At 55.7% G+C, this 19415-nt stretch overlaps 2 protein-coding genes across 2 annotated transcripts; both read right to left on the bottom strand.

The window, feature by feature from the left end:
• Positions 1 to 1460: 1460 nt before the first annotated feature.
• On the bottom strand, positions 1461 to 7569 carry GUCA1A (guanylate cyclase activator 1A). The gene is made up of 4 exons (XM_028097853.1): positions 7369 to 7569; positions 2357 to 2506; positions 1933 to 2026; positions 1461 to 1630 (listed from the first exon to the last, which is right to left on the bottom strand). The coding sequence occupies exons 1-4, from the start codon at positions 7567 to 7569 to the stop codon at positions 1461 to 1463; spliced, it is 615 nt and encodes a 204-aa protein (XP_027953654.1).
• A 6176-nt stretch (positions 7570 to 13745) lies between these two features.
• Positions 13746 to 19397, bottom strand: CIMIP3 (ciliary microtubule inner protein 3). The gene is made up of 2 exons (XM_088024361.1): positions 19389 to 19397; positions 13746 to 14075 (listed from the first exon to the last, which is right to left on the bottom strand). Exons 1-2 carry the CDS (start codon positions 19395 to 19397, stop codon positions 13746 to 13748), a joined length of 339 nt encoding a protein of 112 aa, XP_087880487.1.
• Positions 19398 to 19415: the final 18 nt, after the last annotated feature.

Consider the following 19415-nt stretch of genomic DNA (forward strand, 5'->3'; position numbering starts at 1 on the left):
CCAGTGTACAAACTAGATTTAAATAAAGGGAGTCGTTCGAAGAGATGTCTTTATGGTGATGGATGAAAAATAAAACTCACCTACTGAACTGCAATTTCACAGGCATGATATTCCTCTAAAGTTTCCTTTAGAAATAAATTTTAGGTAAAAAACGGTCAATTTAAAAAGACTAGTAATCCATGTGGGACACAGATCCGCCCCCAAGTCAGGAAGGTGGTGTGTGCTTGACGTTGGGGAAATGTCCTAACTCTGTTCAAATACCCTCCCACCTCCCTACCTTCAGGATCTCCCAAGGGGCAGCCACCAAGAGAAGGCGCAGAAATGTCAATTCCCTTTTGTCCCAGGCTGCCCCTGGCATTGATCTCCACCTTCCTGCCAGGTCTGTGTTCAGGCCCTGGCTGACTTCCCAGGCTGGGGTGGTCCCGGTGATCGGTAGGACCCGCTCTGCCCGCTTCCCCCCCCCCCCGGGGGTGGGGGCTTCACTCCTCTTGCCCCTTGTTTTCTCTCTCCTCCCCTTATATTTTTGTTCACTTCTTGTCCTTCCCCCACACCCAGCTGAAGTGAAGACTCAAAGCCCAGAAGAAGCAGCATCTTTGCAAAAATAATCACAACTGCTCCAGCCTGTGTCTCTCCCCAAGGTCTCAGGTCTTCCTAAAGCTGGCGTGTGCAAAGAATGGGAATGGGGCCCACCTGTAACAGCCTGGCCCACTTCCCAACTGGTGCCAGGTGTCACTGCAGCAAGAGGGATTTAGGTTAGACCAGGGATGGACACTTGCCACAGGCAATGAGTCGCAGAGCTGTGGGAAACCCCAGGGCACCCCAGGCCACTGCAGGGCCAGTGGGGAAAGTCAGGGTGCTGTGCCATCACTTCTGAATAAAGACGGATTTCCTCGGGATAAATGAGGACTTTCTATAGTATCATAGCTTCTCTTCCCATATTTTATTATAATGATGCTTAGCCTGTTAGTTCCTTAGGGATGAGATCTATCCTCTTCTTGGCGTGTCCAATATCCTGCGTTCATACGAAGGAGGTGTGCAATACATGCTTCTGGGAGGGAGGAACAAATCAGCGCACCACACAAGTAGGCTCGTCGTGCTGGGGTGCAGGTCGGGCGTGTGATGGCGGCACCCGAGCTGTAGGATTCCGGCGGAGTCCGTGAAAGCCCAGCCCTGCGGCCGAGCTCCCTGGACGGGGAAAGAGTGGGACTGGGGCAGCTCAGTGGGAAAAGCTGGCGGAGGGCCCTGAGGGCCCCCAGCAGGAGGCAGTCACCACCTGCTGAGTCATGCACAGGGTCCAGGAGCCATCCTCTGTACGCCCACCCCTGCCCTTCCGCCCCGGCCCTGCACCCCAAAGAGGCAAGCTGAGCCTTTGAGTTCAGTAGACTGCATCTAGTATTACAACGAGGACCCCAGGCACCAACACACATCCCCTCCCCAGTACAGAAGCAGCCCGGGTGGGCTCAGCTGGCTGCCTCAGTCTCCCTGCCGCCGGCCCCCTCCGCGCCCTCCTCTTGCTCGCCATTCTGGAGCCTGCGCACGATGCGGGTGAGGTCCAGGCTCCGTGTCAGCGTGTCCAGGAGCATCTGGTCCTTCTGGACGCCCTCGATGAACTCCTCCAGGGAGAGTTCCCCTGGAGCAGACAGAAAGGGAGTCAGGGGGAGGAGGGTGCCCCTGTCTCCCCGGGAGCATTGTACTGGGGCCCAGAGCCGGAGTCTTGCAAAGGGGACAGAGCGAACGCTGGGGAAAGTGAGGCTGTGGGGGGAGCAGGCAAAGGAGCCAGAGCCCAAAGTCTGGTCCAGGGGTCCCTAAAATCCAACTCTTGTGGCTGGGGCAGGGGCAGATCGAGGATGTGGCCAGCAGAGGCCCCTCTTTACCTCCCCCCACCCCGCCCCTGCCCCTCTCCCCGGGCGGCCCCCATCCCGCCCTCCTCACCGTCCCCATTGACATCAATCTTGGAGAACACTGTATCGGTGAACTCTTCGGCACTCATGGTCGAGTCGCTGCAGGGGTTAATGGCCCGGATGGCCTGGGGAGAAGTGAAGGACCCATCCTAGCTCGGCCTCAGTGGTGCCCAAGCAACAGACTGGGCACTAGAGGCCGCGCTGGGGTTTAAGAGCTTGTCTCGGTACAGATGGAAAAACAGAAGCCCAGGGAGTGGACGGCCCGTGGCCCGGGTCGCGCAGCTGCCCCACCCCCACCCCCACCCCGCGCCGGACCCTCAGTCCCAATCGTGTCCGCTTGTGACACTGCAGTTCTGCCGGCTGAAGAGCCACCCCGCCCGCCCTCGGGCTGTCGGCTCCGGGTCCTCCTGGGCCGCTGCCCCCACCCCGGCCCGGCCCTCGGCACCTGGAGTTACCCGGATGATGGTGAGCAGCTCGTCGCGGTCGATGCATCCGTTGCCATCGACGTCGTAGAGCTTGAAATACCAGCGCAGCTTCTGTTCTACCTTCCCTTTGAGGACCAGGCTGAGCGCAGCCACGTACTCCATGAAATCGATGTGGCCGTCCTGGGCGAGAGAGGCGCAACCGCCTTGAGCCCGCTCCCCCAGAGGCCCCAGGAGAGGCTGAACCTTGAGCCCGCACCCCGGAGGCCCCAGGAGAGGCTGAGCCACGCCCCGCACTCCTCCTGCTGGGGTCCCTCCGCTTCTGTCCCCGCCTCCAGGCAGCCCGCCTGGCCTGCCCCAGAGGCTGCCAGCACTTCTGGTGAACCAACCCCCCCGTTCCCAGGGTATGTTCTCTCTTCACTGGCATTTTGGTGCTAACGGTCACTGGCTTCTCCCATGTGATTCTCCAGCTGGAGCCCTTCCATTTGCAAGAAGGTGTGTGTAGGTGGAGGAAAAGGAAGGGAACCCCTGGGTAAAGGCGTGGTTTTTCGAGCTGGGGAGAGGGCAGGGGGTAGAAAGGGAGGAAGGAACACCTGTCTTATTCTTCCCGTTATTCTTCGAAATTTACTGACCACCTTCTTTGCTCGGGGATAGACAGAGGCTTCAGAACTCAGTAAGATATGAGCCCCGACCTGATGGGAGTGCAGTGGTGGGGTGCAGGGTTGAATCCTGCCTTCACCCTCTCAAAGCTGTGGGATCTGGGACAAAGGACTCAATGTCTCTGGCCCTCGATTTCCTCATCTATAACAGTTATAATAGTACCTACCTCTGTGGGATTATGGTGGGATTAAGTGAGTTTATGTACCTAAAGCACTCAACACTGACTGACATCTGGTAAACACTGAGGAAATGTTAGCTCTTACTGTTACTACATTGACTATGATCGTTTCTATAAAGAGATCACTAGGGCACCTGGGTGGCTCAGTCGTTAAGCGTCTACCTTCAGCTCAGGTCATGATCCCGGGGTCCTGGGATCTAGCCCTGCATCGGGCTCCCTGCTCAGCCAGGAGCCTGCTTCTCCCTCTCCCTCTGCCTGCAGCTCTGCCTACTTGGGCTGTGTCTCTCTCTGTCAAATAAATAAAATAAAAACCTTAAAAAAGAGAGAGAGAGAGAGCTCACTATGCCATCACAATGTAATGCAGTGATAGCACATCTGGACAGGACATTATGGAATCACAGAACAAGATCGCACAACTCTGCCAGGACAGAGGCCAGAGGAGAGGCTCAGGGAGGCTTCCTGGGAAAGGTGCTGGCCTCTTGAGTCTGGGAGGGATTGACCATGCGAGAGGGTGGCACAAGACATGCTTAGGGGGTATTTCTCCAGGGTCCCCCAAATTTCACAGGCTGACCCGCTGTCTGCCCCTGCCAGCCCCACCAGTGGGGTCAGGGAAGTGGGGAACATAGGCCTGCCTCTGCCCATCTCGCCCCCAAGCGGAGTGAAGCTGGAGGAGGAAAGCCTGTGTTTTGCAGAAAAGCTGAGCCACTCTAAAGTAAGGAGCACTGGACTCAGAGCGTGTGAACTTGGAGTCCAGCCCCTGTTCCTCCACTTACTCACAACCCCGGCTCCAGAACCGGGAAGTTACCCAGAGGCACGTTTGGGGTCAGAAGGAAGACCTCTAATGGGCAGATTTGCCGCTGGCGGACGGACCAGCCTCATGAAGTAATGAGCTCCCTGTCACTGAAAGCATACAAGCAGAGGCTGGAGCACTGTCATTAAAGATGCGACAGAGGCTGGGCAGGATGGCCTCTGAGATCTGGCTCTGTGCCCACCCTAGGCCTCAGGTGAGTCCTTGATGAGCCAGAGCCCCACAATAGGTGTCGTATCATACTGAACATTTGTGTGGTGCTTCCCTGTGCTCATAGGCTTTCACATACACCTTAGCTCATTTGATCCTTGTCTGACCTCTGCCCGGGGTTGTCCCCAGAACAGAGCAAAGCCCCCCGTGCCACAATGCTCAGAGAAGCAAGAAAAATAGCCAAGGAGGTTTCTCCTGGGCAAGAGGACACGGAGCGAGGACACTTTCGTTTTTCATTTTTTATCTCTCTCTATTGTGGGGAATGTTTCCAGTGAGCTGTTCAAAATTACTTTCATGACTTTTTTTTTTTTAATGGCTAAAAGGGGGCAATGGAAAAGTATGGGCTTTTGTGCCAGAAAGAGCTACTTGATGTCTTAGGAGAATGTGGCCTTGGACAAGTCAGCCTCTCTGCGGCTCGGTCCCTCAGCTGGACACCGGGAATGATAGTGCCCGCTTTTCAAGACTGTGGTTTGGGTGAAGTTCAGTAAGGATACACAGCAATACTAACTTCTTTCTAGTGTCTCCTGCTGAGTGTGTTATTTGCTTTCCTCATTTAATCTCATGACCCCCCCCCCGGGAGGGGGGATTTTTCGTCCCCATTTTCAGATGAAAGCTGAAGCTGAGAGGAGTTAGACCCCGTAACCAATGAATGAGCAAGCCTTGGCTAGAAACTAGGTGGCCCAAATCCTACCCGGCGCTCAGAGGCAGGGCTGAAGATTTACATCGATTTGTGTGCACCTGTGTGAGTGCCGGGCACGGCCAAGCCCAGGCAAAACTTTGAAGTAAGCAAAGTACGTGCTTATCCCCTGGGGCACACTCCCCGATCACACTGCTGCACCCCCAACCCTGCCCTTCCGGCACAGTCCACCAGGATGCAACTGTCTGCTAACTCAGGGGCGGGCTGGCGAATGTTTTCTGAAAAGGGCCAGAGAGCAACTATTTCCGTTTGGGTGATGTGCAAACAAGTGGGCATGGTGTGTTCTAATAAAGCTTCATTCATAAAAATGGGCCCACAGGCCATCGTTTGCACAGCCCCGCTTAACTTCCGGCTGCGGTGTCCCATCTCTCTGTCAATCTGCCGAGCTGTCTCTGCTCAGGACAATGGGAAGAAGGCAATATTGCCCAAAGGGGGTTGGCACCGTTGGTGTACGTGAGGCCTTTTAGATGTTACAAAGATACTCTTCATTGTAGTAATTATGTATCGGAATTAATGTGCATTATAAAACACAGAATTCGCCCATAGAACTCATGATTTCTCATATAACAAATACTTGTTAAGCACCTACCGTGGTCCAGGCATCGTTCTAGGTCCTGGGGATAAAGCACTGAACCAGACAGACAAAAATCTCTGTCCTCGTGGAGCTCACATTCCAGCGGGGGAGACAGACAACAAACATAGTGGCTAAGTGTAATTCAGCACGTCTTGGAAGATGAGACGTGCTCTGGTTGGGAGAAGGGAGGACAAGAAATTCAGGGGCAGGGGCTAGCCCCAGTTAAACAGGGTTTCAACCGAGAAATCAGGGCAGGTGTCAGCGGGAAGGAGAATTTGGGCTAGAGACTTGTAGCCGGGGAAGGTGTGAGCCAAGCAGAATTCTGGAGGAAGAGGGTCCCAAGCATCACAAAGGCCATAAGGCGAAGGTGTGCATGGTGTAATCAAGGAAGATTGGGGCAGTGGAGGTGATGCTTGCAAATACAGGGTTTGTGGGTTGTCCCTCCCTGCTGTCATACATGCGATTTTAGGGGGTCCTTCTGGAGATGTGTCTTGATCCCAAGGGTTTCCTTAGCAGGTGAGAAGCTGCGTGTTTGGATATAAGGCATTGAGGCTCAACCATTACTTTCCTCCCTGCCGTTCAGGAATTATTCCTTCCTGTGGAGCACTTGGGGGGCCCAGCATGCTGATGCCATCCCTTCTGGTCTCCATGCCGTAGGCGCCAGTACTCTGCTCCCCAGCAACCCCCCCACCCAAGGAAAGCCACTGGGCACCAGAATGCTGCCCTTGAGGTTGGGACTCAAAGCCCATAATCTGCTTTGGCCCCTTGACCCTAAATATTAGTGAGTTTTAAATAGCTTCTGAGCCCCAGCTGTCCTTAGAAGCCCTGCCCACAGTGGTGTTTGGACCCTCTGGGTAGTGAAGGGGGCTGAGAAAGCTCTGGGCAGCCTGTCCCCAGCTTGAAGTAGATGCATGGTAGAGCATCATCACATCCTGGGTGGGGTCCAATGGGGTAGGGAGACAGGTTTGGAGATTTGGGTCCTTCTGCCACTGCATCTTGACTGAATTGCTCCAAATAAATGGAAGATTTGCTCTTGAAACCAACAAACATCTTGACTCATGCTCTCAACCTCCATGGCAGATGCGGGTACTGAGCTGAGGATGGTTGGGGGGGGGGAGATGCTGGGTGCACGGCCACCCAGCTGATGAAAACTAAAGGCCCTAACTCACTGTGCCTAGCCCCTGCCCCGGTACCCCTCTAGCTGATCAGGAAGTCCCCACCCTGTGTCCCAGTGATGACTCAGGGAGAGTACCATTTGACCACCGTGCAGACCTTCATTCAGACCCACTTGAGAGAAGGTGAGCTGAGGTTTTTGGGCACTTTGGAGCCGGGAGTAGCCTAGAGGTCCCAGCAACCAGGCAGCCTGGCCTGTCCCCAGAGCATCACGGGTGAACCACAGAGCATCAGGGACGACCCACGTAACATGGGCCTGCCTGCGCCAGGCCAGCCGGGGCCAGGGGCTTATCACCCTGCTCTCTCCTCTCCACTCCCTCTCCTCCTGTACCCTGTGAGCCTCTAAGGGCCTGGGCAAAAGCTCCAGGCATAGCACCCAGCCCTTAGTAGGTGCTCGACGACTGTCTTCTAAGTGTTCACACATGTTTTGGACTAAATCGAGACGTGTGTGTGGACGAGGCAGAGGAAGCCATTAGGTTGGGTCTGTGGGCACACTAACCTATGGACCCCTCTGTCTTCCCCTGGAAGGTGAGGGTGCAGCTGGGGCCTGGTTTGTTTCTGAACCCCCAGTGCCTGACTCACAGTAGGTGCTCAATGAACATGAGATCAGTTGACTCCCTAACGTAGCCCCAGATACACAGAGAAGCACACCCCCTCCTCCGGCAGACGCCATGTTCCGGCACCTGCGCCCCCCAGCCCTGCACTGGCCGGGCCTCCAGCGCCCCCCACCCAGGCCTCTGCTCACTTTGTTGAAGTCAAAGGTCTCAAACATCTGCTCCACATACTGGCTGGCGGACGGGCTCAGGTTCTTGAGGCCGAAGAACTGACGGAACTCGTAGAGGGTGAGCTGGCCGGAGGGGCACTCGGTCATGAACTTCTTGTACCACTGGTGGCACTCGGTGCTGCTCAGCTCCTCCACCGACTTCCCGTCCATCACATTGCCCATCTCCCAGGCTGCACGCGGCAGTGCCCGAGGTGGACGGGTCCTGTTCCCCGCGGCCCCTGGCCCAGGGCGGCTTGGCTTTCTAACCCTGGGCCCTCCTCGCTCACAGGCCAGAGACCTCCCAAGCTGAGCAAAGAGGGTCCGATGAATCAGCTCAGGGAAATGTCAGGAGGTGGTGAGCAGAGGGACAAAGGTAATGGGGGGCTGCGCGAGCCCACGACCAAATCCAGGAGATGCCGGAGAACTGGCGTTAAGTCCCCACTAAACCCTTGCAGCCAATGGGGACTGCTCCTAGGAAAGAGGAGTGAAAATAGAACAAAGCTTAGGGAAGCAGAGGCCCAGGATTATGGCCCTGAGCTGATAGGTGAGAGGATTTTCTTACCCATTTTGCAATCTCCTTATCCTTTCTTACCAGGACAGAATGGGTGGCCAGCCAGTCAGCCAGTGACTGTTCTGATCCTGTTACCTCCATTCCCCTCTCCTGCTTTGAGCGGGTTCTCAATGTTTTTGGTTCCTGCCCTCAGACATGGAATTGAGGTACATATGAGATAGAGCTGTTTCCTTTTCCACAGCTGGGCCAGGTGTGGGCTCCTGACCGGGCTGCTGTGTACAGTGATCCGGGCTGTGCACTGCACCTGGCCAGCACAATTTAAGGGGTTCCAGTCACACCACGGATAGTTAATATATAAGAACACCTGACTGATGCAGAGTTTGTGGACATCCAAGACGAGTCCCGAGCAGCTAGGGGAAATCTCCTCCTACATAACACTATACAGGTACACACAGCCATGTACACACACACTCACTGGTCCTCTCCTGACCACACTCTCACATCCCCGGAGACTCATCCCGGGAGGCCTGAATTCAACCTTCCATTTGATCCACACTTGATACCATCCCCTCCTAGGGGCATGGGGATGGGGGACATTGAGTGTGTGCTTAGTGGCCTGGGGAACGTGTGTGTGAGTGTGAGTGTGAGTGAGGGCGCCAGCACACAGGTGCATGGTGAGCTGCTACTGCTCGTCCTGCATATTCCCAGGCTAAGCCTAGAGGCCCGCCTGGGATGAGGGTTGTCCCTGCCACACAACACTGTTGTGTTCGTGAGAACTGTAACTGGAAGGAAGCAGCCAAAACATGAACAAGGCTCAAATCTGCGTCATGACATCACCAGTGAAATTTTAATCTTGGCTTTTGAAAAATTATCTGTATTTTTTACGTGGTTTATAATGAACACATATTGCTCACAAGAACAGAGGACAGCTATTTTTGAAAAAGAAACCAAATAAGACTTCTTTGCCTCTCCTCTGCCTCAAGTGATGAACACAGGGCGCACTGGGCCAGGGTGGGAGGGGCTGGGGCCGGCCTGCTTCCATTAAGCTGTCTGGCGAGTGTCTTGGATATGGGGCCGGGGTGGGGGGCACTCCTCCCGCGCAGCCGGGGCCCAGGCTAACATCCTTGTCCTCGGAGCCCTCTCGGCTTCAGGGTTTGGGCTGAAGGGCTCGAGGATGAGGTGACAGCTCATCTTTCCATCGCTTCCTATTTACATCCTCCCCCCCGCCCCGCTTCCTGTGTGAGCACACACACCCTCCTCTGTGAGCCCTTCCGAATCTCGGCAGAATTCATATTTCTTGCCTCAGCACACTGTTTGCTTATGTGTTATATTAGCTTCCTACGCTGCTTAACCATTACCACAAAGTCAGTAGCTGCCAACTCTACACCTTCATTATCCTGCAGTTGCTGTGGGCCAGGAGTCTGGGCATAGCTTCCCTGGGTCCTCTGCCCCACGTCTCAAAGGGCTGGGATCAAGGTGTCATCTGGGCCGTATGTGCATCTGGAGGCTTGACTGGGGAAGAATCCACATCCACCTCCTTTAGGTGGTTGGGAGAATTCGTTTCCTGGCTATCGGATTGAGGGCCCTGGCTTCTTGCTAGATCCTGTCTGGAGGCCACTCTTGGGTCCTAGAGGCTGCCCACAGTTTCTAGAAGCTGTCCAAAGTTCCTTGTTACAGGGGCTCCTCAATGTGGCTGCTTATTTCATCAAGCCAGCAAGGAGAATCTCTCTCCAATCTGCTACAATGGAAGCTTATAGGGTCACTAAGCAAGGCAATGCCATCCTGGTACCTTTGCCACATTCTGTGGATGAGGCGCGAGTCACGGGTCTCCCTCAGCCTCAGAGGAAGAGGATTGTGCCAAGGCAGGAACAGCAGGAGATGGAAGTCACAGGGGTCACCTTCACATCTATGACAACGTTCACACTTCTACGATAACATACATAGTGTTCATTTATTTCTTGCATTATAAGCAGCTGTGTATTGTCAGCCTGTCCTCAGAAACTCGGGGTAGAGGCCACTGTGTTGTTCACCTCTTATACCCAAACTGTACCTGCTCCTGGGGGTTCCACACGGTCGTGTTGCTGGTTATCCTCTTGGCCTCCTCCCCACTCATTCTCCAGCCTTCTCTGTGTGCCCTGAGCTCCAGGAGGCTGACCTCTGCGGACTGGATCACTCGGGCTCCCCTGCCCTCTGGCTCCCAGCAGTTCATCCACTGGAAAGCAGTGGAAGGAGACTGGCTGGGAGTAGGAGAGGGAAGGCTGGGTACCTGTTCCCTGCCCTCCCTACTGGGTCCCAGTTGGGGCCCTCATTGGTTTCTTCTACCCTCAACCACAGCTCCTGGGAAAACTCTCCCTGGGCTCCTGTGGCAAAGCCACCTCCCTTTACCACTCAGGCTTGGAAGCAAGATGGGCTGCCCTCTGTGGCCACTCTCTGGGCACGTCACCAGTCCCTCAGCGGTACCCCCTTCTCTGCAAACACTCCCCTCATTAAACACTCTTCAGTTACCTTTCTGAGGGTAACGCCTGGCTGACAGGGGCTTGAGGACAGTAAAATGTGAGTGCATGCACGTGGGCTTGATTGAAGGAAGAATTAAAGAAGGCTGGAGTAGGATGGGTCTACCGTCCAACAGCTCCTGCGTTCAGGGCACCGTGCTAAGCTTGCGGAAGAGGCTTACAATAGCCCTGTGGGGTGGGATTATTTCCACGTGACACGGAGGAAATGCGGACAGAAAAATCATTCTGAGGTTCAAAGAAATGCAAAGTGGCGAACCAAAGTTTTCCACTTCCATACCATGCTTTTAGGCTAAGCCTCTAAATCTCTGAGGAAGGCCCCGTGTGGAGGGGGAGGGGGGCCCTCCAGTCCCAACTCCAGAATCTTCCCCGTGGCCCTTCTGCATGGACAATTCTAGTGACAGGGGTCTCAGTGCATTTGGACGTGGGGCGCCATCCCTTTTCTCGGACCCAGGGCGGGAATGAAATCCGCCGGCTTCCCCATTCCAGAGCCCAGTGTCTCCGCCTTCCGGGGCTTGTCTCGGTCCCATCCTCCACTCTTCTCCCAGACACGGATGCCAAGTCAGGACGGCTGGGGTCCACATCGGGGCCTCCAAGGAGAGGCGACCACACAAGAGAGGTGTGGCGGGGCAGAGGGCAGCTGATGTGGTGGCACATCAGAGGGAGGCCCTGTGGCTTCCCCAGGCTGGTTTGTAACTGCAAGAATCCCTCCTGGGGCAGATGCCAGAGCAGCGTGAGAGGATCCACCTGGCTGAACGGTGCCGAGGAGAAGGAGCGCATGGGGCAGGTGTGCGGAGGCAGAAGCTGGGCTGGGAAGAGATGGGAGGGGCAGCCGTCCCAGGCCTGACTGATCCCCCTCCAAGGCTGCCCGTCTCCCACTCTCCACCTCCACAGAAACAGATCAGAACTCTGAGCACCCGGTCTTTGCCTTCTGGAACTATCCCGCCCACACCCATGTGGGACCTGGGCCAGCTTCTTTTAAAAAGTCCCTTGGGGGGCGCCTGGGTGGCTCAGTCGTCAAGCATCTGCCTTCAGCTCAGGTCATGATCTCAGGGTCCTGGGATCAAGCCCTGCATCGGGCTTTCTGCTCAGTTGGGAGTCGGCTTCTCCCTCTCCCACCCCCCCCCGCCACTTGTGTCTCCCTCTCCCGCTGTGTCTCTCTCTGTCAAATAAACAAAATCTTTAAATAAATAAATAAATAAATAAATAAATAAATAAATAAATAAATAAATAAATAAATAAATAAATAAAATAAAAAGTCCCTTGGAAGCTTCCATCAAGGCTGCTCTACCAAGATGAACCTCAAGGGGGAGACCATTCTCCAGGGGAGAGGAAAAGGCATCAGTTGAGGGAGTGAAAATGCTGGGCCCCTACTCCCAACCCCTACTTCACCCCACCTGGTTCTCAGGTTTTGGGGGGCAGAGATGGTTATCAGACATTTTTGCAGCCTACGGACCCAACCTTCGGTTGTTCAGCAAAAGTCTGTCAGATGATTGGGTGGATATATAACTTTTATTTACACCTAGACTGAAAACTTTATCTCTGCTTTTCAAAATCCAACGAAAATGGCAATAACGTTTTTAAACCTACCAACCCACGGAGACAAAGAGAAAGAAGACAGCAGGTGAGGGGTTCTAACAAAATTCTGGACAACAGAAGGCAGATGGACAGGGGTAACTGTCTCAGTGCAGAAAGTTGAAACCCAAACACTTGGAAAGAGCAGGAGGCTGCAGAGGATGGTATAGACACGGCGCCTATCACAGAACTCTGCAGGCTCAGAGGTGGGTGCAGAAAGTGCCCTAGAAGCTGGGTGCAGGACGGGGCGGGGGCAGAAATAGGAGGACAGGTGGAAAGCTCCCCAGATGCCCTCCACAAGGTAGCAGGATGGACATCTCTGGGGCATCCATCCCCTGCCCATGGCTGGAGGTTATTCTGGAACCTTGGACCCGAGAGGCTGGAGAATAGAGAAGGGTCGCTCTAGAAACTGGGAGTTAAGGAAGAATCTGCATACGAAGAGACCCCTCAGCTCCTTCTCATGCTGACTCCTCAAACACCGGCAATTGGGCAGGAGCGACCTGGTACAGAGGCCCAATGGCTGGCTTCTGGCCAAGGATCACCAGGCACTTGAGGAAAGCCTCTGGTTTTTGAGAGAGAGCCTACCACAAACAAACAGAAAAACCCAGACTCTATACTGTGAGGTACCTTCAGGAGGGCTCACGTCCTTCTTCCCTACCCACCATCTTCTTTTCAGAGAAGGGCCTCCAGGGAGGCCTGGCCAATGCCTCAGCGGCGTGTCTGGGTCTCCAGAACCCTGTCCCTCCAACTCACACCCGCCCCACACTCTTACGCTCCAAGGGGATGCTCCATTGGATACACGGCCCCACCTGGAAGGAGCAGTGACTCCTAGAAATGAAGCCAGCTGGATTCACCCAGTGGAGTGCTGCCAGATACTTGACAACTGGCTCTCTGGAAAGAAGAAACCCCAGTTTGCAGGGGTTTGCTGAGTCGCAGTTGCCAATGTCAAGTCACCGGTGTGGAGTCGGGAGGAGAGGCCCGCAGCTGGCCCCCTCAGGCCCATCTGAGCTGGTTCCAGCACACCGCTGGGGCCCTCAGCAGCCAGGGACTCCCACAGGCCACCGCACGGGGTCAAGCACCCTCTGCCTTCATTGCTCTTCCTCATGAAACACGGCCTGTGAGCCTGACTAACCTCAGGATCAGCTCTTCCGGAGCAGAGGAGAGACAAGATGGCAAATCCATCTGCCCATCAACAAACTACAAGTCAGGAGGGGCAGTTTGATATAAAACTAGGGCTGCAGAGGAGGCCTCCCCAGAGACTGGGTTTCCCCCTGAATTGCTTCCCCATTTTCCAGTGGCTGCTCCAATCTGGGGTCGCAGTCAGCTAACTTTTATCTTTGTTGACTTTGGAGGGGTTGCAGGCTTGGACTATGGTGAGGGTGTGGTCAGCACCAGCTTTGCTTGGGACTCAGGCTCTGCCGGGGGTGTTGAGGCCACTCTTGGGGAGAGGGGGTTGAGAATCAGGTCCTTCCAAGTCTTCAGGCACCTCTGGACTTGACCTGTTATACAGCATCCCTATGGCCTCAGTTTACCCACCCACAGCGCCCCCCCATTCAGATGCCGGGAAGGGATCCAAGGAAGGACAAACTTTAATTGCTGCCAAGAACAGAGACCTTCCTTTGTCATCACTGACACTAGGCATGGCACAGCTGTCTCGGCGCAGGCTCGGTCCGCCCCTCCTGGAGCAAGTAGCCCTCCCCCTCTGCCTGGGACCCGGGTTGCGAGGGGCCAGGTGCAGGCGGGGGCTTCTGCCTGGCAGGGGCCTAGGAGCGCCACAAGGCCAGGTTGGCAGGAGGCACGTCGAAGCGCTTGCGGGTGTGGTCGGTGTCCCTTTGGTACAGGTAGCCAGAGGTTGGCTTCTGCAAGGTGTAGAAGGGGTTCAGGGAGTTGGAGTACTGGGAGGTGTAGAAGTTGAACCTGAGCTTGTCCGGGTTGTGCCCCCTCGGGTCTACCACCACTGGCACGTAGGCCGCCACCAGCGTCTGCTTGCGGGCCTGCTTCCACGACCGGGACAGGGGAGGGCGTGGAGACTTCACTTTTTTGCCCGATGGTGACTTCGGCTCCTGGTTGGGTACAGAAGGTCTCCTTGAGTCCTGGGGGAAAGGAGAGAAGGGGAGAGCTAAGGCATCAGACACTGGGGCTTCCACTGCTAAGGCCAAGGGTGGGAGGGGGGAAGGTGCCACCAGTCAGAAGCTTCCAGAGCCACCCCGGAGATAGCTCTGCTGGCCATGGAGCCAGACAGTTCCAGGTAAGGGGATGTCCTTCAGGGCCCCCTGACCTGCCCCCAGCTTGTGCAGACCCCAGCTTGCTTCTCAGAGGCCTCTGCCAGCTTAGAGGCTAGGAGCAGCGTTGCCCCTCACCCCTCTCCCGCACGTCCGGCCTTCTGTCAGCGTCCTCCACGTGGCTCCCATCTGGGCCTCCTCTGCCACTGTTCCCACCAGGCCTCCATCCTGTCTCCTGCAGGGTTACTCCAGCTTCCCACCAAGTTCTCCTGCCCGTCTCGGGCCTCTCGGCCTGGGCTTCACGCTCACACCAAATGAATCTTTCCGTATCAATGGCCAGATCACAGAGCTCCCCACCTCATAGCATCTTTTGCTCTCTACTGCCCCGAACAGACATCTCAAGGCCCCCAGCCTGGAAAGCAAGGACGTTAAGGACGGGGCTCCCATGACCTTGTGCTCCAGCCAGACTGCCTGCCCATCACCCCTGGGGGCACCTGGTCCTTCCAGGCCTCCGGGCCTTCGCTCGGGTGGTTCCCCCAGCCCAGCATGCCCTCCTCCGAATCCATCAGGGAAATTCTCTTTCCTGTCTGGCTGTGAGCTCCTTAAGGGCAATGCTCTCTCACCCTTACCCTTGACATAACGGCCTCCCAAATCCTATTCCTTGTTTCACTGCAGAACAAGGCATTTGGTGAGCACTCAATAAATGTTGGTTCCGTTGAACTGGATTCTAGCAAGAAGTAGTCCCCCTTCCGACCAGCCAGCCCATTCTATTTTAGAACGTCTCTCATCATTATGTGGTGACAGTGCCGGGTCTTGATAATCACCACTCTTGGTTGATGGGGCATGGAGGTCTACTCCTCGAGGCGGCCCCCAGTGCCACACTGATCACATCTAGTGACATTTATTTCCTCCTCCGTTGCTACTCTCATGACCCAAGTGTTCGGTTCACCTTTGACCCCCACACTATCTCCCAGGCACCGGATGCCCATTTCACTGGGGACCTTCACAGACATGACAGCACCACCTGGAGGACGAGAGGCGTGTGTGTCAGGCTGGCTCTCCCCGACTTCTGCAGGTACAGCGGCGAGGGGGGCCCACCTCCGCTCTGCCCAGCCTCACAGCCCTCCTGCCTGCAGGGACCTGGGAGGGAATCACTAGCTACAGAGCTTCTGGAACTTGAAGCCCTGCCATCTTACAGAGGAAATCCCTGGTACTGGAGAGATATTGCATGCTCTTTTGCATTTAACTTACAAACTACTTGCCCTGCTCACACTTGCCCAAGGCTTTCCTCCCAAGCAGGCTTTGGTGCTAAAAGTTCCTACCCAGGAATGTGTGTGTTGTCAGCCCTGCCTTTCAAAATCCTTTCTCTCCTTCCAAGCCAGCAGCCCTCTTGACACCTCCTCCAGGAAGCCTCTGGTACTGCAGCCCCTGCCCCGATCTCACCCTCTTCTGTGCCTTCAGGCCCTCCTCTTGGGAGGTGGTCCTTTGCTAGGCTGGGACAAGGGGGAGGCAAGTGCACATTTTAAGGAGGAGCTAAGTCTGAGTCTGCAAGGGCCTGGAATGTTTCTGTACCTCTCTCGCTGCCCTGATTGCCGTGCGGGCCTCATCCTAATCCCAAATCCGTCCTTCCAGGCTCCTGCCAATGTTCCAACAGCCTGTAAACCGCTCCCAGTGTTCAGGACCACATCCTAGTCGCCTTTGTGTCCCTGGGGTTTACCCCAGGGAGGGGACACGGCAGAGATGGAGAGAGGGGCGGCCAAGTGTTCAGCAGTCTTCCCACTTCCCAGAATCTTCTGGGCTCAGCGACGGGGGCACGGGGGCTGTTACCAGCAGAGAGGCAACACTGGAAATGGGCTCTGACGCCAGTAATCAACGATCGCTCTGTGAGCACAGCGCCAAACTCTTTACGTGGATTCTCTCTTCTAAGCATCACATCACCCTTTAAGGAAGATATTGTTAGTCCTATTTATAGTGGAGCAAACTGTAGTAAGGAGGGTAGTCCCCCATTTAGGAGCAGGTGGCCGATAAGGAACCAGGCTAGGACTAAACCCAGGCCTGGTTGACCCCATGGGCCACATGCCATACTCCGCTACACCTACTATGTCCACTGCACGGGGGGGCCGTGGTCTGCCAAGTCATCTCTGCCCGCGTTTTGTCAAGGGCAGCAGGGGTGCAGGGAAGGGAAGGGCAGCCAGATCTCCCAGTTGGGCAGGAACGCTGTGGGGTTTTTGAAGGCCAGATTTTGGCGTTACCCTCTCTTAGCAGAGCTGACGATACGGCATCATTGGCTTCATTCAGTCACTCCATTCATTCAAAATGATTCCTCTTATAGGCCAGGCTCTGAGTGTGCAAATAACGCACATAGAAGCACACACATAAAGCCCTGTAGAGCCGGGCTTCCTGCCCTCAGCACCACGGACACCGGGTGCTGAGAATTCTTTGTTGTGGGCAGTGCCGGACACTGCAGGAAGTTTAGTGTATTAAGTGTACTTCTGAGGATGTGGGGTTCTGGTCCTCTTGACATTGCAGAAGGGCTTAGCCCATGGCCGTGGAGGGGAGGACCCGTAGAGTCCCCCCCCAACACACACCTTCAGTCTTGGTCATCCGGACCCTGCGCCTCAGGCTCAGGAGGCTGGTGTCAGGAGTGACAGAGGCATGTGCTTTCAGAATGGCTGGGGCGGGGGGGGGGGGGAGGCGGGCGGTTCTGACCAGAGACCCACAGAGGGAAAGGCGACAGTTTTGCTAATTGGGACTGAGCATCTACCAAGCGCCAGGCACTAGCCACTCGGCTCCGCAAAAGCTCCTAAGAGCCATCGGAGATGTTCCTCCCATTTCTCAAATGTGGAAAACGAGGCTCGGAGGCATGGAGGCATTTGTCTGAGTTCACATCGTTGGTGAGGTGGCAGAAGTCCCACAGCTGAGACTAGTTAGTGCGGGAACCAGGGCTGGAACGGTCCCCTCTCTCTCTGGTCCAGCCCAGGCCCTGCCTCGGGGGCCCTCCTGCCCTGGGTCCACCTGTCATCTATGCCCTAGTGGCTGCTACCGCAACATTTGGGGCCCTGGGGTGGGGGGCGCCCAGCGCCTTCAGCACATCCAGGGATGAGGCCCCCACATTAACTGGGGCAGACAGTCTCCGGGAGAAGGGAGAAGTCTCCGGGAGAAGGGAGAAGAGGAAAGGGCGGAGGAAGAGAAGACACTGGGGAGGAGGAGGAGCGGGAGGAGGTGGGACAGAAGGAGGGGGGAGGAGGGAGAGGAAGCCCAGGCAGCCCAGCCTAGCCCTGCCCCTTCCAAGGGCCCAGCCAGGCTCCAGGTGACTAACCTCAGAGAGCTGAGAAAGCTCCATCAGCCGCCCAGGGCCCGGCACCGGCCAGCTCTGGGGGGAGGGTGCGGCTGGAATGCATACTTTCCAGGTGAACATCTGGTTTCATTCAACCTTCTCCTCCTGCCCCCTCGGGTCCCCCTGTCAGTGCACTGGGTGGGGGGCGGGGAGCAGGGGAGTGGGGAGGATGCATGTGTGTGTGACTTTAGAGAAGTGGTTCACAACCAGGGCTGTTTTTCTCCCCAGGAAAACATTTGGCCACGCCCGGAGACATTTTTGCTTGTCACAGGGGGGCTGCTCCTGGCACCCAGTGGGGAGAGGCCGGGGGTGCCACTCAATATCCTACAGTGCCAGCACAGCCCCCCAATACAGGATTATCAGCACCAACAGCAGCAGTGCCAAGGCTGAGGAGCCTGCTTTAGAGCTTTGAGGAAGACCCCTAACTCCCCACCTGCTTCCTTCAGCCCGCACTTAAGCCTCTCATTCCAGGGGCACCTGGGTGGCTCAGTCGTTAAGCCTCTGCCTTCGGCTCAGGTCATGATCCCGGGGTCCTGGGATCGAGCCCTGCATCGGGCTCCCTGCTCAACGGGGAGCCTGCTTCTCCCTCTCCCACTCCCCCTGCTTGTGTTCCCTCTCTCACTGTCTCTCTCTCTCTCTCTCTAATAAATAAATAAAATCTTTAAAAAAAAAAGCCTCCCATTCCAGGGGCAAGGAAGTCTAGAGGTCAAGTAGAGGGTCTCACCAGCCCCTCCCCTCCCACTACCTTATGTTTATTTGCATTTCCAGTTGGAATCAAAAGAGGGAAGCTGAATAGACCTCTCCCTCGCTGAGCCCCACCCCCAGAGGCAGAACCTACCAAGGCCTTTTAGATACCCACATCTCTGTGTGTGTCCCTCCTACCAGGATTGACAATGGGGAAGAGGGTGAGTCAAGAGTGGGGCTTCCTGAGTAGGACCTGAAGACCTCATATGGGGTATTTCTGCAGGTCTGAGAAGACACTATCCTCTCAAATACTTCAGGCCCCCTGGCACATCTGCTAGGCTAGCCTGAGCCTGCCGTTTCCACCATTAGCACCTCACTCGTGGGGGGAAGGCCTGGTGCCCTCTTGAAATGCAAATGGCACTGGGTGAGACAGCGGGTGAGGCCTCCCAGGGCACCTGGTCCTATGGAATGTGCCCGGGCTCTGGAGTGTGAAGGTCTGAGCTCAGGGCCTCACTCTGCCCTTACAGGTCAGGCAACCCTGGGCGAGTCTCCGAACCTCCTGGAGCTTCGGTTGCCTTGTCGGCAACATGAGGATAATAAGGCTCTCTCCTTCACCAGCATGCTGTGGGGGAGCAGTGAGTGTGGGAACTGTGGGAGCATAATGCAAACAGTAATTATGATCAGCCTCCTCCCGCAGTTAACCCGGAGGTTTCAAACACCCTCATCTTTGCGAGAGCAGGTTGGTCTGCTGTGGGGCAGAGGGGCTGGGAAGGGAGCCTATGAGGAGGCCCAGCCTGGGCCTTAGCATCCTCATGAGGCTATCTAGCACGGCGGCTTGGGGTTCAAACTCCAGCTCCACTGCTCACACTGGGTAGCCGATACTTTGGGACTTTATAATACTCCGTGCCTCAGTTTTCCCACCTATAAAGTGGGAACAACTGAAGTATCTGCCTCATAGGGTTACCATGAAGATTTCATGAGACATTCGACATAAAGTGCCTAGACCTCTTGAGCGCCCAGTAAACTTCAGCTATCACTGCTACTTGTTAAAAAGGAGGTCCCCGGCTCCCAGCCACACGGGTGGGCCAGGCTGGGGTCTTCATACGCTCTCCTGTCAGTCAAACTTCTTAATGCCCTTGGGCAGCCCTGTGATGTCATCCCACCTGGCACATCCTTGATCAGGGCCTTTC

The sequence above is a fragment of the Eumetopias jubatus genome, unplaced genomic scaffold, assembly GCF_037043125.1.
Source record: "Eumetopias jubatus isolate StellerSeaLion01/CBP00866 unplaced genomic scaffold, mEumJub1_p1.0 scaffold_6, whole genome shotgun sequence".
Taxonomy (NCBI): Eukaryota; Metazoa; Chordata; class Mammalia; order Carnivora; family Otariidae; genus Eumetopias; species Eumetopias jubatus.

Bases quoted from the DNA above. Each gene is read 5' to 3' on its own strand.
- GUCA1A (XM_028097853.1), bottom strand. From the start codon at position 7,569: ATGGGCAATGTGATGGACGGGAAGTCGGTGGAGGAGCTGAGCAGCACC. The intron at 2,507-7,368 runs GTGAGCAGAGGC...TCTCTCGCCCAG, and splicing joins AGACCTTTGACTTCAACAAA to GACGGCCACATCGATTTCAT. The intron at 1,631-1,932 runs GTGAGGAGGGCG...TGTCTGCTCCAG, and splicing joins GATTGATGTCAATGGGGACG to GGGAACTCTCCCTGGAGGAG.